This window comes from Haematobia irritans, chromosome 1 (genome assembly GCF_050003625.1).
Source record: "Haematobia irritans isolate KBUSLIRL chromosome 1, ASM5000362v1, whole genome shotgun sequence".
Lineage (NCBI taxonomy): Eukaryota > Metazoa > Arthropoda > Insecta > Diptera > Muscidae > Haematobia > Haematobia irritans.
The window spans coordinates 28,170,668-28,189,857 of record NC_134397.1 but is presented as its reverse complement, the minus strand read 5'-3'; the positions used below and the strand labels follow the sequence as shown (position 1 = coordinate 28,189,857).

The 19,190-nt window shown below is 31.3% G+C and overlaps 1 protein-coding gene across 1 annotated transcript in view; it reads left to right on the top strand.

The window, feature by feature from the left end:
- Positions 1 to 1,697: 1,697 nt before the first annotated feature.
- Positions 1,698 to 19,190, top strand: part of LOC142220508 (steroid receptor seven-up, isoforms B/C-like) — a 63,300-nt gene continuing 45,807 nt past the window's right edge. Inside the window, exons 1-2 of the mRNA XM_075289690.1 lie at positions 1,698 to 3,146; positions 18,674 to 18,823. Coding sequence (XP_075145805.1) covers positions 2,402 to 3,146; positions 18,674 to 18,823 — 895 coding nt within the window. The 5' untranslated portion in view covers positions 1,698 to 2,401. The remainder of the gene's footprint in view (positions 3,147 to 18,673; positions 18,824 to 19,190) is intronic.

The following is a 19,190-nucleotide window of genomic DNA, read 5'->3' as shown; positions in this document are numbered from 1 at the left end:
CCAAATATCATAGAAATGTAATAGAGAATGCGACCTCTATTTAAGAACAAGAAAGTGATGGGAAGACGGACAGATGGACGGACGTATTGTAGTGGATATAGCAAGCGTTGGGTTGCGACTAGAAAATAGGTGGCACATTTTCACATCGATCAAAATTTTTACTATATAGTGATTTAGAATACAAAATGTGACTAGGATTACGATTGACTGGTCAAAATCCCTCATTTTTGTATAAACTTCCGCCGGCCATATAGCTCTTTCCGTATCCTTTATAATAGCTAAATGGTATTCCGGAAATCACCATTTCGAATTCACCAATATTCTAACATATCTATAAAAACCACATACACTAATGGCACATAAAAACCCCACACTTATAGATTTCAAAAAAAAAAAAAAACTTATGATACACATTCTAATTAGCCTATCAAAAAGCGATATTAACTGTTTTTTTTTTACCAAAAAACTCAGTTAAAAAAATTGGTTACCCACATTGGATAACCAAAAACTAAATAAAATATGGGGTGGGACCACATACCCGAAAAAACCAAAGTAACCAACTAGAAAACGTTAAAAAAGATAACGACTTTAAGACAAAAGCAAAAAACTGTTAAAAAATCCAATGTGGCTAACTAAACAAATGTGGAGGAGATTCAAGCTAGAAAAAGCAAATCCCATTTGGAAGAAACAACAAAATCACACACAAATCTTATCTACTTGACTTTCAAGATACGAGAAAAGGGGGCTAACTGTCAGTTACAGCAAACGAACTAATAAGAAAAATCAACGATGACAAACCCATGGTGGCTGGCTGGCTGGCTGACTGGTTGCTTTGTTGGTAGGTTACCATGGGCGAGAGTATCTTTCAATGGGAGGTGGTGGTGTTGTTCTTGTTGTTGTTAGTAGCCTGGGATGATGATGAAACAAATGAGTATTTTTATGAGAAGGTTTCTTTCGTTAAATATGCAACAGCCACAGTTAGCTAGTAGCTAGGAGTAGTGTACGACCCGTTAATGTTGGGAGCAAAGAAAGAGCACTAAAAGAGCAAAGTATCCGTTCAGGTTGAGCAACACACCATCAGATATAAACACAAAACGACGAACGTAGGCACACACATACACGCAGAGGTTGCTTATACAGATGAGATACATTTTATCTTCTTCTTCTACTTCGTCTCATTGATATCTGCTAAATGCTTTAGTTTGTTTTTCAACAAGAGTTTTGACTCAAAAGTGCAAAGAAAACACATTTTAAGGTCTTGCCCCGCCACCACTCATTTTCATAGTAGCCAACAGGGCATATAGCACACAACTACACTACTACCATTACCCACCACCTAATCTTCGTACATTTACTCTCCAAAGCATAAACACACTCACACGTATCCGTATAAGAACATCCAACCGCACATATTACTCCTTCTCCAAAGCATTATAAATGAGTAGAGTATTTCTTTTTTTGGTGAACACAATTCAAGAGAAAGACAAAGAGAGATGGCTTGATTTAAATGAATGAGTGAGAAGAGTACAAATGAATTGGGGTGGTTTTAAGCCAAAAACACACACAGCAAAGCATAGCAGCACCAAATACATGGGGCTCTTATGGGATTTGAGTGGTGGAATGAGAGAGATTTGTGTGATGTGTCGTTAGGTCGAAATGGTCGAGTCGGGTCGGGTCGTGTACCTTTTGCCACGAATGTTTTGTCAGTCAGGCACTAAGAGGCCTTACGAAAACAGCTGAGATTTTCGCTGCTCGCATGACGCGCATTTTCTGACAAACGAACATATAAGAAAAAAAATTATTTTAACATATAATAAAAATCTAAGCAAAATAAAGATAGAAAAAAATATTTTTAAATTTTTAACGAAATCGTAAAGCCAAATAAGAGAAAAAAATATACGAAATATATATTAAAGAAAATAATTTTGTTGGAAAAAAATTATAAAATATATATATATGAAGTTGTAGAAAAATCGAAATCGTAAAAAAATTCTCAAAGTGCTTTTAACAAAGAATGAAAAAAGAAAATATGCTAAGAATTATATGGAAATAGTGTTTGTTGGAATTTAAGAAAAGTGCAAAGAAATGCTAAGAAATCAGCTAATTAAAGAAAAAGAAAATTTTCTTGGTTAACAAGAAAAAATTACAAAAAGAAAATATTTGTTTACAACTCAAAAAGTGAATTTGTTTTGGAAAAATATTGGATTTTCATCAAAACAACGGAATAATCGGAACACAGAAAAAAACTGAAAATTTTCAATTTTCAAAATTTTGTGAAAATAAAACTCCATACAACTAAAGACCGTAGTCCCTTTATTAAGAGGAGGCCACGGCTTTTGTGTAAACCCAGCTCAAAGTGCATTCTACCTACAATAACGCCTGTACACCAACGGCCGCCAAAATGATAACACACAACTCCCTAAGTGTCTATGGAGGCGGCGTTATGTGTGCTTCACCCTCAACAGCACCGGGATTCTTCAATCATCGACCCCAATCTGGAGCTGAACTATCCGCTTTTGAATTAGGCCTACCTCGTTCCATGGCTTTGGGTGTACCACCACCCACAGCGTGGCATGATCCCAATTTGGGTGGACATTTACATGCATCCGCCGGTCCCGGCTCATTGGCCAGTACACAAAATACCAATACCGGTTCAGTGGGTACCGGCGGTGGTACCACACCATCCAGTGTGGCCAGCCATCAATCGGTGGGCATTAAACAAGATCTATCCGCCCTCTCAAGTGCTACCCAACAAACAAATCATCAACAATCCGCCTCCGCCACAGCCACCCACCATACAATCAAAGAAGATCTATCTGCCATGAATGTTAGCAATTCAGCAGCGGCTGCCGCCCATCATGCGGCGTCGGCAAATCAACATACCAGCCATGATATGAGTTCATTGATGAAAGGATCTCAATCACAATGTTTGGTGGGTAGTGGTAGTGGCGGCAGTAGTGGTGGTGGTCATGGGGGTCAAAGTGTTACTGGTAATGGTGGTAGTACAACACCTAGTTCACAGGCCAATAGTTCACATTCGCAAAGCAGTAATAGTGGGTCACAAATCGATCCCAAACAGAATATCGAGTGTGTGGTGTGTGGTGATAAAAGTTCGGGCAAGCATTATGGTCAATTCACATGTGAAGGTAAGTGAAGGAAAAAAATTTTGAAAATTTGAATTTAACAAAAATTAAAAAATAAACAAAATTATTAAAAGCTAGTCTAGGTGAAACATAAAATCTGGACATTTGGGAATATCCATAATTTCAATTCCTTAGCGGAAATCTTTAACCTGCCAAGGCAATCTTAGTCTATGAAGAAAAGGCCAAGATATTTTTGTAATAGGAATAGTATTAAATTAAAGTTCTCAGAAATCATCGTATAGGATTTTCCAATTTTAGGGAGCTAGCGATATGCCTCGCAAATATTTTTACAAAATTAAAACAATATTTTTTGTGTGTGTTTATTTGATTGGATCTATTTTTACTTCCTTCGAGACAGATTTTTACCGTATAAAAATTACAAAAAAAAAATAAATTTTAATTCGACAATTTAATTTGATTTATCTCTGAAGTTTTCAGAATATTTTTAAGGAATTTTTTAAAATTATTTTAAGTTTCTTTTATCAAGGAACCTATTTAACTTCCTTGGAATTAGATTTTCATCGAGGATTTAGAAGGATTTTTTTTTTGAAATATGACATTATAAAACTTTCTTAAAAGCCAGTTTGGGTTAAATAAATATACCGAACCTAAAACATCATTTCCACTTCCTAGGAAGCTATATTTCATCTCGGTCTCAAATTCTTGGTTATTTATACCGAACCTAAAACATAATTTCCACTTCCTAGGAAGCTATATTTCATCTCTGTCTCAAATTCTTGGTTATTTAAGAATATTTGTTATTTTATTTCCCTAAAAAATTATACTTCAATTTTACTTCAATTTGAAAATTATTATTACCCCACTTTTTTAAAACCTAAGACAATTTTCCTTTTTTCCTTAGATCCGCAATTGTTCACCTCTTTCTAATTAGTAAAAAATTATTTTAAAATTACCCTTACACCTCTTTCTAATTATTTGATATGAAATATTTTGCTCCTCTTACTTGTAACCCTCTTGACCTTAAAATCGTAAATATTTTCTTATATTTTGCCACCAATAAATTTCATATCAATGACAGGCTTTGTTTGCAAAAAATGAACTCCTTTTTTGTATGCGAGTGCCCTCTTTAAGGGTTCAATAACTTCACCAAAAGAAAAAGGGTGTAAATGTGCGAAGAAAAAAAAATCACAAAAAATCTCATAAATTCTTAAGCGCCTTTAATACAAACGATTCGTAAAAGGCCAGATTTTTAAAGTAGGCGTTTTTGTTTTGAAGCTCCCCACCCCCCCCCCCCCCCAAAAAAAATATAAAAACAAACATATGTTTGGAAAAATTTAAGGAATTTCTTACATGAAATGATTTATTTGAATGTAAGGCTAATAAAACAAGTTTTGTATCATAAGGAAAATGTAGAAGAAAGGCGCTTATATATTTTTTCCTAAATTTTATTTTAATTAAATTGAAGTTTAAATCTCTTTTTAACCCCCCTCAACTTTGTTGCAAATTTAATGATCCATAAAAATTTTCATAATTGGCCAATTGCCTCATTTAGCCATTAATACCCGTGGTGGCTAATGCACCTTAATTTTCAGCAGCAGGTTCTTTAATAAAAAAGATCTTATTTTAAAGAGATTTTTTTTATGGCTTATCATTGGTTTTGTGGTTAATTTCTATCACTGGTTTCCATGACTATTGGCAAGACACACTTTCTATAGGTTCAGTGTTATGAACGTTGTGTTTTTTTCCTATATGCCATCACATAATTTTGTATGGTCACCATCATCATGATGTTCATGTTTTAGCACACCTTGTTTGGTATATGGTTAAGGAGAAACCCAATTTTGGGATCCATGAAAATAATCAAAAAAAAAAAAAACGAACCCAAAGAAGACGATCTTCATCATTTATTGTAGGCTGTCATATGAAGCGTGTTGCTCACCAATGGATCATGAGAAAGAAGAAAAAAATCTACAATAACTTCAAACTTATCAATACCTACCTAGTCATGATTTTGTATATAGATGGTCAATTGAAATTATATCCCTACTAGCATAGGCTGCTTAGTCATGGTTATAAGACATTTTTTGTTTTGGCCAAACATACATGAAAGATTTTGACATTTATATGATTGGCAGTGTTTTGAGAGATTATGGAGTGTTAAAATAGGTATTTTGGATTTTAGACAAACAAAAATTAAAAAAAAAAGTTGGAGATTTATAGACCCCACGTTGGGCGCCATTTATAAAAAAAAAACTAGTTATTTAAATTAAAACAAAAAAATGAATTAAGCTTGTAAGACTATTTTGAAATATTGAAAATATTTAAATAGAAAATATATTGTAACTAAAATAGCCTATTTGGTGCCCACGTTGGGCGCCAGTTTTATTTTTTTCGTTTTTGGCAATATATTTAAAATGTTAATGGATATTAAGGACCTTTAACTTTAATTAATTTAATAATGAATTTCATTACCAAAATTTTCTGTTGGGCGCCATTTAAATGTTTATGATCAATTGATCATAAACCAAAAATCATTGATGCTTATCAAATTTGCAAAAAAAATATATAATTCGTCCAGGTTGGTCAATATCAAAAATTATTCCCTTTAGTATAACATGCCCCAGAGACAGTCAGCGAAGCATAATCAAAAGCCTAGGCATGTGAAAAAAATTGACAAACCAAAACAAAAAAAAAAAAATCACCCAAAAAATCTAAATGGGCATTAAGTTCCTGCTCAGTCAACAGGACTGATGGACGGACTATTGGACATTTACTCTATGGAAGGAAGCAAACAATGAACATTAAAAACTCCAGACAAATAGACAGACAAACAAAAATCACAAGACAAACACAGAGTAGGCAGTAGGGAAGCAAGCAACCAGATGTAGTAAAGAATGGGCAGACGGACGGACGGACAAAGAAACCTTATGTCTTTTCATTATACTGGCAAACAAATCTACGTTCACAGAGGCCCCAGACAGTTAGTTAGACATTACGATTACTCCACCAAGCCGGTTACTTCTTGAACTTAGGTCTTTCAAATGTTCTTATAAATGATCATCAGCCATAAACTTCTAGCTTAGTGAAGAAATGCCGCTTCAGAGATACTATTTGGGATGCACGTGAATTCCGGGGTTTTTTGTCTGTGTTATGTCTTAGCTTAAGGAGTGAAGGAAAACTAGATTCTGGCAAAACTTTATGATTTTCAGTTTTAGCTTTAAGCCAAGGAAATGCGTTAGAATAGTTTTTTTAGGGGGTTATGAAGATTTTTTTTGGAATTTTTTTCAAAATTCTCCAATGATTTGTAAAAATTTTGAGTGTTTGTTGGTTTGTTTGTCCAGAAAAGTTTTATGCATTCTTAAAAGATTGTATTTTTTGTTTGGTATGTTAGCAAACTCTTATCTCCCAGCCAACCTAAAGACCAAAACATTTGCAATGGTGTGGCATTTTTGTTTTCTCATCCTCCCTAACTTCACATATCGTTGTACTTGACATTATGTTGAGCTTGGAGTTTCTACAAATTTTGTGTTTTATTTTTTTTTGTGCTATAAAGCTGGTGTTGGAGTTGGGTCTTAGGAGTTTCATCTTCTTTAAAATTGATTGCTATCGTGTTTTCCTCATCAACAGCAACAAGACCTAACAGCAATAGAGCGGCGGTGGCGGCTTAACATCATCAACAACAACAACATACCTGAAATGGCCTAGAACAACCAAGTCAAGCTCTTTAGACTGCCATTCGATCTAGTCTTGGTAATATAGGCATGTGTGTGCTTTTAATGTTATAACGTTTAATCTCTAGGATTGTGGATATTTTTTTTTGTTATGCTCATCATTAAACATTGTAAAATCTTGGCCAAGAGGGTATTAAACACCCGCCGATTTTTTTTTAATTTTTTCGGTAAAGCCTGGGAACGTGGAGTTTGAAATTTATATCTAATTAAGAAGGATATGGTTTTTTTCTAGGAAAATCTAAAATAAAATAAAAACTTGAAATCTTGCCAAAGATTTTTTTGTTTTTTAGATTTCATATAAATTTAATTAATTTAATATAACCTAATTAAAGTTTGAGTTTGCGACTTTGCACAAGGTATGCTCCACATTGTAATTTATTTTATTTAATCTACTCAAAGTTTGAGTTTAAGACTTACCAACATGTTGCTCAACTTTTTTTTTTTAATTTCAAATAAATTTAATTAATTTATTTTAATAAATAAAAATTAAATTTTTAAGTTTTTTTTTTTAATTTTCAATTTAATTAATTGATTTTAACAAACATTAATTTTTTTTAAGTTTTTTTTTTTTAATTTTCAACAACATCTCAAAATATAGCAAAATTAACATTTTATTTTTATTAAAAAAAAATTTTAGCATCATGTTGCTAATGTATACAATATGTTGCAGCAACCAACATGTTGCTCAACTTTTATTTTAACAAACAAAAATTAAATTTTTAAGTTTTTTTTTTTAATTTTCAACAACATCTCAAAATATAGCTTAATTTATTTTTATTTTTATTAAAAAAATTTTTAGCATCATGTTGCTTATGTATACAATATGTTGCCGCAACATGTTGTTAAGCCAAGGCCTAAGCAATTTTTTACGATTTTAACGCTTTAAATTATTTTTCTCTTTATATATACCCTACGAATTCAATCTTCCTGCCAATCAATAATTTATTTTTGCTTACAAACATTTTCAATTATTCTCATCCTCATATTTATATAAGGAATCTCCCTAAGCAAATGTACCCAAATTTAACTAATTAAACATTAACCAAATACGAGTTTCAACTTCAACTTTAGCTTAACTTGTTATTCGCTTATTTGTATTTACATGGTCTCATTGAAGAACACATATGAAAGAGTCCCCCCTCCTATATCTTTCCTTATGTCTCTTCTTAATGATTAAATTAAAAAACTTTATAAATTTTGTGGTAGAGTTGTTTTTGTTGCTTTATTCAACAACGCACAATGACAACAAGATGAAGCGTTTTTTTATTTTCATATAGCAAGTATCAAAGCATAAATGTGGAGAATGTTAAAGAAGACCATCAACATAAGAAAGCAAAAAAAATCATATCTACATTAACAAGAGTTAATTATTAAACGTGGGAATATTTATTTCGTTGATCCAACAAACCCATGTACTCTTTCAAACTAAATAACAAGTCCTCTTCTTTTTTTTTGGTGTAGAAAAAATTAGCTTTCTTCTTTAATACACAAAAAAAAACAACATGTTTAAAAACACATGATATGATTTCCTTACCATGCCTGCACAAAAAAAAAACGGAGACCAAGTAATTCATTAAAATGTATATTACTTTTGATGGTTATATTTTTTGCATAATTCTTAAAAAAACCAACAACAACAAACTAAGACGACAAATTTATTATCTTAAAAGAGCCTAGTTTCCGGTAACTAGCATTTCACACAGTAGAGTTTGTGATACCCTAAGGGCCATTATTTGAGAAAATTTGCTCTTAGCTTCTTGCATTTAGCATAAAATAGATGATTTTTCCTAACATGAGATGACAATTTTTCCTTAAGGTCTTCGTTTTCACACATCACAATCTCTAAAGTCAGCCATATGAAATTGAAACAAAGTTTAAATTAAAATTTCAAATTTTCTTTATAACATGCCTGGGGTAATGAAGATTGCTCATGATTATTATGATATGAATGTCATGTAAATGTTTTTGAAGTAATAATAAATCACCCAAGGTAATGACAACTATAAAATATGAAGATAAAACATCTAAGAGAAGAAAATTTTCGTTACACATAGGGAAAATAGTTAAAACAAAAAAAAATAAATCCCATATATTAAAAAAAAAATAATAAATATTTTTTCCTAATTTTATTTAATCCCATGTAATTTGAAAAAAAAAAAAACGAAAAACAAAAGCTTGTTAAACAAATAGTAGTACTTGTCATTGTAATTCTGGCTTTTTGCCAATGCTTCAACTATGGCTAATCATCTCATAGCTCACAAAAAAACCCTTTGTGCAAATTGATTTTCATTTAAGTTTCTTAGTCGAAAAAAAAAACAAAACAAAATCCCTTACAAAAAAAAAAAACTGGCACGAATTTTTCTTTCTCTAATCCATTGAATGAAATTGAAAAAAAAAATCGTCCAAAAAATAAGAAAACAACTTAAAAACATGATCGTGATCATAGCTTAAGACAAATAAACCAAACTGTTTCTTTTTCTAGGTTTGTCATGGGTAAGGGAAAAAACATTATTAGTTCCAAAATAGTTTTTTTTGTTTTAAGGTAGCTATGATTTGCTGGAAAATAGGTAACGGTTTAATTAATTATCGACAATTGTCAAAGCTAAGCTAACTAATGTCGTGAAAGATCGAAAAAGTTATATTATAAAAAATATTAGAAAAAATCTCAAAAGGTCTTAAATGAATATAGAAATCTCTAGATAACTTTTGAAAATAAAGGTCTTTGAAATTCTTTGAATTTTAATAAAAAAAAATTTTAAGAAATTTTACTTATTAAAAAAAATTGAAATATATATATTTTCTTTAGCCTGAAAGTATGTTACAATTTATTTATACAAATAATCATGCAACCAGATATTACCCCAATTATCTAAACATAGGCCTACACCTAGACCTCGCTTTGCGTCGCAGATACGTTCCAAAAAAAACAAGACGCAAACTGAAACGAAGCAAAGGGAATTATGAGTTTCTATGGCAAACCATGCAAAGATGGGAGACAGATAACAACGCAACTTCGAAAATCTAACGACGCAAAGTGAAAACTAGTACTAATTCAGCAGCGACGCAACTTCGAAACAACGCAAAACGAAACGACGCAAAGCGAGGTCTAGGTGTACATATTTTTTTTAATTTTTGTTTATAAATTTTTTAAAAACCCAATGTTGTTTACATAAACAAAAACGCATATTTTGAGGTGTTTAAAAATGTCTTAAAGTATTTTCAATAGATCGTAAATGAGTTTTTAATTTTTTCTAAAACAAAAATTCTTTAAATTTTAGTAAAAAAAATATTGGGGGTGAATTATGAGTTTCTATGGCAAACCATGCAAAGATGGGAGACAGATAACAACGCATCTTCGCAAATCTAACGACGCAAAGTGAAAACTAGTACCAATCAGCAGCGACGCAAAGCGAGGTCTAGGTGTACATATTTTTTTTTTAATTTTTGTTTATAATTTATTTGAAATCCCAATTTTTTTTACATAAACAAAAACGCATATTTTGGGGTGTTTAAAAATTTCTTAAAATATTTTCAATAGATCTTAAATGAGTTTTTAATTTTTTCTAAATTTCTAAAACAAAAATTCTTTAAATTTTAGTACAACAAAATAAATAAATATAAAAAAAATCTCTTTAAAAAAAAAATTAAAATATGTATCTATTTTTAGCCTGAAAATATGCTATAATTTATTTATGAAAGCAAAATAACGCAGCCCAATATTTATTATTATATTTTGTTGTCCAATTTGGGGCATTCAAAAAATTCTTAAAATATTTTCAATATTACAAAACAAAATTTCTTTAAACAAACAGGCCCAATTTTCTTTTTTTTTTTGTGAATGTCGAATTTTACCTTCTAATGTTCTAAGACCGTTTTGTCTTTGAATCATCCTGTTTATTTTAATAAAAATATAGTTGTCTACTTTCAAGATGGATTTTATATCACTCCCTCAATATATACTTTTTGTCTGAAATGGAATAAAATGTAGTTTTTTTGTATTTGTTTAGATTTCTGTTCAATTCTTAGAATCAATCAGTTTAATTTCATAGAAATCTTGTAGTATACTTTCAGGATGGATTTTTGTATCAATCTTTTTAGTGTCTACTTTTAGCCTAAAACATTTGATTTTTATTTTAAATTTTTAAATTTTCTTCCACTGTTTCTCTTTTTCTTACTAGTTCACCTAGTTTTTGTTTTCCTCCCTATAAAACAGAACATTTTTTTTAAATGTTGTTTCTTCCATGTTCTTGTCACAGCATTTAGTCCATTAAAAATGCTATGTTTATGTTCGTCATATTAAAGTCGACAAACCATGAAGTTCCCCTTTTAATTATTCCATTGCTAATCATCATACACCATAGTACCATGGTACTGTAATGGGACTTGATTATGGTGAGAATAAATGGGCCTAAGGGTTATATTAAAATCTTGGAATAAAGCAAAAAATAAAAATTATGGAGAATCAAAAACTTTGAAATAATTTTTTTTTAAGAAAAAATTTTAATATTTAAAGTCCTACTATGTTTTAACATAAATTGTTTATAATTTTTCTTGATTTATTTTTTTTTCCTGTTGCCATTTACCAGTTTACAGTCATTGCCTTAGCTTTTGAAATGTAGGTTAAATTCTTGATTTGTCTTGTTCTCTGCCATTCTGCCATTCGTTTAATAATCAATGTTTAATTGTCTCTTTAATTGCATTTTATTAACTAATTTCGGTTTCTTCGGCTCTTCCTGTGTTCGAATGGAATGCTTCAACTCAATCAGTACGTATATGATCAAAGTGTATCGTAGATTTGAAAATTTGCTAGCTTTGGTGTGCCTAAAGTAATTTCACGCTTTTAATTGCTAGCCGATGCGCAACAAGTGCGCGTGCGCAAAACGTGTGTTTTTTGTTGTAGTTGTTGTTGTTACTTTACTAGATTTGCCCCCAAAACCGGTGCTCTATTCTCTGTCTAGCATTTAATGTTGATTTTATTACGAAAATTCCCTCATTTCGTTTTGGTATTAGCTTTGGCTTTGAAGTGCCATGAAGTTCATGTTTGGTTGCACTTTATTTAATAGCAATTCTCTCTATCTATCTAATGTGCCATTTTTCCATAGAGGTAGGGGAGAAGTTGGTTTTTTTTTCTCTTCTTTTCTCTAGAAAATAAAACGCAATGCAACGGAATAAAATCCTACTGACTGCTACAGTGCATAACGTTTACATTTTTATAGGAAGTTCAATTAATTGCTGTTAATGTTCAGTTAACTTAATAAACATCTTAATGGTGTTAGTGTTGGTGGCGTTAAGGTCTACTTTTTTTGGATCTGTTCACTAATTGTTCATAACTTTGTTAGTTAACTGTAAATTTTTATTGAAATATATATGCTTTTGGTTTCTAGAGTTTTGCTAAAGCGTAACCAAACACGCGAATTCTATGATGGTTTGATTATTACAGGTGACTCTTAGATATATATGTTATGTGAAGTCGCATATAGGTCTTAGATTTATTCAAGGGGGAAATAAATCAGAATTAATTTTATATATGTTTTTAAAATTAATTTTATTATTTATTATAGAATAAAGCTCAGCAAGGGTTACATAAAAATTGATATTATGTTACACCTTGAAAATGCCCATATATCATTTCTCAAGAACAATTGCATTTTTGATTTATTATCAATTTTGTTGAGAAAATTTAATTTAATTTTATTCGTTATTCTTAATTTTGTGAAGAAACGAGCTTAATAATCCCATGTTATTGTGGTTTTTAGAAGGTCAAAAAAAATGTTGCCTACCTTAGGGGGAATACAGGTTTTAAATTTTAGTAAATGTGTAAATGAGCTACTTTTGGGAAAATTATTTATGATCTAAAAAAAAGCAAAAAATTCAATTCAAAATTTATCATTTAACAAATTAATTTTTTTAAAGTGTTGCATACTTTTTGGAGTTTTTTTTTTCATAGTCAAACATTTCTTAAAATTCAAATATTCAATTAGAGTTTTTTGATATTAAGTTACACCTTGAAAATGCCATTTATCATTTCTGAAGAAAAACAAACAGTTTTGGTTTTGTAATTGTCAACAATTGAAGTAACTTGATTCATATGATTTTTTAATATTGCATATTTTAGAGAGCCACTTTATTATTTGATATAATTATTTAATGAATAGATTTTTTAATAGGGTACTTTCAATATGAAAACATTAAAAAGGGTTGGCAAATAAAAAAAATATATTTATTAAAAATATAAATATAAAATATGTTTTATTTTTAATATTTGAATTTATGAGGACTTTAATTAATATTATACTCAAAGCTTGAAATATATTGAAAATTTAGTATAAATTAAATTTTTAATTTTTGCCGAAATAGAATTTTTCCAAAAAAAAAAACAGAAACTTCTGTATATTTATAGGCTTCTTGGAGACCCATAATTGCTTGCATAATTGTAAGGGTATTTTTTAATATTGCCTATTTTAGGGCGCTACTTGATTATTTAATTATTTAATAAATAGATTTTTTAATAGCCTAGTTTGAAATATGAAAATATTAAAAAGGGTTTGCAAGTTAAAAAAATATTTATTGAAAATATAATCTTGCATAGCTTAGGGAGTTTTATTTTTAATATTTGAATTTATGAGGACTTTAATTAATATTATACTCAAAGCTTGAAATATATTGAAAATTTAGTATAAATTAAATTTTTAATTTTTGCCGAAATAGAATTTTTCCAAAAAAAATCAGAAACTGCTGTATATTTATAGGCTTCTTGGATACCCATAATTGCTTGCATAATTGTAAGGGTATTTTTCAATATTGCCTATTTAAGGGGGCCACTTTATTATTTATTATAATTATTTAATGAATAGATTTTTTAATAGTCTACTTTGAAATATGAAAACATTAAAAAGGGTTAGCAAGTTTAAATATAAAATTTTACATACTTTATTTTTAATATTTGAATTTATGAGGACTTTAATTAATATTATACTCAATGCTTGAACTATATAGAAAATTTACAAAAAAATAAAATTTTAATTTTTGGCAAAATAGAATTTTTTCTAAAAAAACTCAAAAAGTAGTGCATATTAATAGGCTTCTTGGAGGCCCATAATTACTTGCATAATTTTAGGGGTATTTAAACCCTGTCTCATAGGAAAATAATATTTTTAATACTTTCTAAATTTTCCAATGAGCCTGCATTCTCATTTCTCCAGGCTAAAGGTAACTCAAAATCCTCCCCACAAAATTTTCCCACAATTTATAACAAAAGCTCATAAAACTCTTTTTAAACTGTAAAAATATCATCAAATCTCAATATACTTTTGGGGAGTTCTTCTTTTAGCCAAAAATAAAAAATTGGAGTTCCTCCTTAAGCCAATAAGCAAAAAAAAAAGAAAAAAACTTTTTGGTCATCTTTTTTCTTGCTGTTGTTTTTTTTTGCTTCTTTTTTAAAAAAAAAAAACTTTTATCATATCAGCATGCACAGCATGTCGGTAAATCGCATAGTTTTAGATATGATTTTGCAGAAAAATCAACAGCATCATCATCATCAACCTACGATAATGATGAACATAAAGATAGTGGAGTAGTGTAATGCGGCTGGCGGTCATCATGACCAACAAAACATCATGAGGCCTAGGATTAGGAAAGAAGATCGCTATGATCGCATATAGCTCACACACGCCATACATATACGAGGATATGATGATCTTCTTCTAGAGTGAGGTAGGGGGGAAACTAGGAAGTTATGGAAAGAATACCACGTTATACTACATAGTCACGATTTCTGGTTTACAATGATTTTCGGTTTTTTTCTGTTTACGTTGTTGGTATGGTCTTGTCCCTAGACAGGCCTGTTCTTTATTTTGGGGATAACTGAACTGAGCTAACAGAATGGTTGGTTGGCCAAAGTTTCTTTAGCCTGGATGCTTTTAAAAAGCCTGCTGGCTTACTCCAGTATGTGGTTGAAGTCTTTGAGGTTTTATAGCTGTTTTGTAAACAGTATGCCAAGTATGAATAAAAACCTGGACTAACACATGTTAAGCGAGGGGGGAAAGATGAAAATAAAAAATAGAATTTCCAAAAAAACAACACCATATGCTTTGAGTTGATAGATAATCTTATGCCTATTCCTTGGGTAAGGGGAGGTGAGGTTCTGGTAAAATTTTTCAAGATTTAAGTTGGGAAATAAGCCTAGTTTAGATTCTCTCTTTGAGGTGGACATTGAATCTTAGGTTTTGGTGTTGGTCTTAAGCAAGATAAAAAAAAAAAAAAATATTTCCAAGCTTAAACAATTATCAGCAGCTGTTGATCTAAGAACCCAAAACAATATAAAGTTTTTTTGTATGTTGCACATTTCCCGCCAAACAATCAAGACTCAATTGTTGCACCCAGATGATAAAGATGAAGATCTAGATGATGATGAGCAAAATACATTTTCTTGATTTTTTATTTAGGACCCCCTCATCCAACTGCAACAAACTGATATCGTGTTATATCAATAACCGAAAAAGGGTGGATCTTGGCAAATAAAAATGTTTTATATACTCCCTTTTTCCAATATTATTCTTTGCTGCAACACATCCAGAATAATAATAAAAAAAACAAACATTCATACATCATAAGAAAATCTCCTGCAAAAGCCACCAAGCCAAAAAAATCCCAACCTTATTTTTTCCCCCTTGGTTTATAAGCCATGATTGTTGCACGTTTCGAAATCCTGTTTTTTTTTCTGTTTCTCTGGCTAGAGCTCAATGCTTTTGTTTTTCCTGTTTTAAGTTTCTTCGATATTTGAAGGAATTTACAACTATGTATGCCATCTCAAAACTCTGGGCCATAACACCCGCACCATGGCCAAAAGCCAAAAAAATTTTTGGTATGAGAAGTTTTCTCTGTAAAGGCTTTGACTGGCATAGCTTTTAATACCAATTCATATCAGAGCTCAGACGTGTGTATGAGGACAGACAGATAGATGGTGAGACAAACGGACGGACGGACATATGGTTTTTACCTTACAGATGTATAAAAATTTTTGTCTGTCCTTCCGCCTGTCTGTCTGTCTGTCCGTCCTTCCCTATGTCTGTCCTTTGCGCATATTGTGCTTGAGCGCATGCTTACCATTGTTATTATTACATTTGGCCATCACTTCTTCCAAACAGACGTAGAAAATTTAGTTTAACGTTATTGTTTAGCAATTGTTGTTTTATATATTTTTATATGATTTTCATTGTTGAAACTCTCCTAAGCTTTTGTTTTTGAAAGCCAAGCCAGGATTGAAAATCTTGGCTTAGTTCGTAAAGCAAAACAACAACAACAACAAAAATCCATACATATGGTCAAAATAAAACTGGTTAAGGCGGTGATGGTGTTGCTCATGATTGTGGTCTGACTCATTTTTGCCTTAACATTTATTTACCTCATCGATTCTTGCTGTGGTTTTTTGTTTCCTAATGTTTTCTTGTTGTTCTTGTTTGTGTTGGCCATAGGATTTGGTGGGAAAATTTTTATGAGAGATAGCTTTTCAAAGAAATTTTCCATTTGGATTTATGGGGGGGTGGAGGGGTGGTAAAGAAATTGGAAATAATTTAGAATAGATATTGTAGCCATAGGAATGTCCTCGAATATTGTCTTTCTTAATAATAAATCCATTAAACTTTATTATTATTATTAATTTTATAAATATCCCTGCAAATCTCATAGGAATGAATGTCCCCGAACTTATATGTAAAAGTGGGTCAATGTCCCCAAAATTGGATAAATATCTCCAAATATGGAGGCATGTCCCCAAACATAGAAATAAGTCCCCAAATATGGGAATATGTCCCCAAATATTGAAACTTTTAAGCCGATAGCCTTTGTAGCTAGTGCTTTAATGTTTATTATAGTTTTTAGAATTGTAATAAATAGTGAATAAATAAATAAATAAAATTGAAACTTGTCCCCAAGTTAGTATTAAATGATTTCAAAAGGGCTTTTCAGTTCTCCTTTATCTCTTTAATGTCAATGTCCCCGAAATTTTATAAATGCCTCCAAATATGGGAACATGTCCCCAAAAATAGAAATATGTCCCCGAATATGGGAATATGTCACCAAATATTGAAACCTGTCCCCCAGAATGGGAACATGTCCCCAAATATCAAATGATTACAAAAGGGGGTTTCACTTCACTTTTAGCTTCTTAATGTCAATGTCCCCGAAATTGGATAAATGACTCCAAATATGGGAACATATCACAAAAATAGAAACATGTCCCTGAATATGAGGTTATGTCCCCAAATATTGAAAAAAGTCCCCAAAAATGGGAACATATCCCCAAACTATTGTAAACACGGATTTTCAGTTATTTTTTAGCTTACCAAAACCCTGAAAATATCTCTTACTCATCAAAAATGTACTCTTGTTTGAAAATATTCTCATTTCCCATACACAAAAAGCAAACGTCAAAATTAATGGCTAAACCTTTCAGTTGTCCAAAAAAACGTGGCCAATTTTGTAACACAAAACTTCTTCCCCTTTCTCAATTAACTTCCCATAGGACTATCTATTTTTGGATCACATTGCTTCCTTTGGTAAATTTCCTGCCTGAATGGTTTTTCTTAAATCCATCTACAAACAGTTTAAATGACAAAACATTGAAGTTTCATGATACACATGTTTAGATACGTGGCGACATAAAATTAAACACACTTAAACATTTTTCTTTTTGCGAGTTTTTGTATATTTTTTTTTTTTTAGGATATTTTTATGCTTGGTTGCCTGGATGGCATAGAGAAAAATCGATTTTTTTTGGTTTGGGCAAAATTCGTGTTGTTGACTGGAATTAACCAGCATCTTTCTCTCCCTCAATCAAGAGACTACCTAGTTTAGCATCTTTGCGGGCCCTTTATTTTTTGTGTGGTTTTTTCGTGCCTATAACCGTATTAAGCGCCTAGTTTTCAATATCTCAACGAGGACGACGATGATGATGACGAAGACGACAACGACAACGACTTGGATGAAAACAAACTTTAGTCTAGAAAAAATCGCTCTATGTACATTAATTGAAACCCATTAAAGGTAATTTTATGGGAGGCGTTAAGCCATGAAACGTGTAACATGGCCATTGACATGATGGCCAGAAAGCAGCTACAGCAGTAACAGCAAAAACCACCAAGAACAGAAGATCGACCGACCGACCGACCAAAAGTAAGGAAACTAAGTAAAATCGAAACCAGGAAGATATTCGAGACTATGGTGAACAGCAGTCAAGATAGTAAAACACTCAAAAACCCAAGACATGCTAGTGTCGCAATGGACTAGACAGGAGAATCTGGCAGCCTAGGCTTTTTTGTATAACCGCGTACATAGATTTTATGTGGGGGCCAGGGGACATGGGGATAAGCTTGATAGAAGACAATGTACTGTGTGATCTTTTTGGAGTTTCATAGTTCACATGGCCATTCGGTGGTTTGGCATGCATTAATAGAAAAGATTTCCAAAAGGACCAGTAGGCAACCTCCCAAAAAACAAAAATCCAAACACAACAAGATCCTCTCTACACACACGTTCATTTGAAAATACGGGTCAAAATCCATGTTAAAAATGTACGAGAGTAAATTTCGCTTTTTTAGTCAGCTTGATTTTTTTGTTTGTTTGGTTTCAGTCAATGTTGAAGATTTAAGGAGGATGAGGTTAATGTTAAAGCTGCTAACAAGCTTGCTTACATACAAGAGAATTTGTTGCAAATGATGTTCGATGGCACTTTTGTTGAAGCCTCAACCAAAAGTGTAGACTATATTCTTAGTAAATATCTTTATAAAAAATATAATTTTATTAATCCCCATTTTTTTCTGTTTCTTTCTTACTTTACAGGATGCAAATCATTCTTCAAACGTTCAGTTCGCCGTAATTTAACCTACTCCTGTCGGGGGAGCAGAAATTGCCCCATTGATCAGCATCATAGAAATCAATGCCAATATTGCCGCCTGAGAAAGTGCCTCAAAATGGGTATGAGACGTGAAGGTAAGTTTCCCCTCTTTTTTCAATTTTATTACTATCTCTTTAGGTATTTAATTGTTTGATTTGTTATCTTTTCAAAATTGCCACAAAATTGTATTTATTTATTTAGTTTAGGTTTTTTTGTTTTCTTTAGTAATTTTGTCTAGTATGTTTCTAGGGTCAATTAAAAGTCAAATTGCAAAATGCTGACCGTTTGTCTAATTGTAATGGCCCACTGCCATCACTTTGCTCTCTCTCGCGATTCATGATCTAATAGTGATCAAGATTTTTTTCATTTGTAGTTTATTTATTTCTTTGTTTTTGTTGGTTCATTCAATTCGCTATGTCGCTGTTTGAACATTTTAAAAATAAAACGGAAGTAGCACGAGTT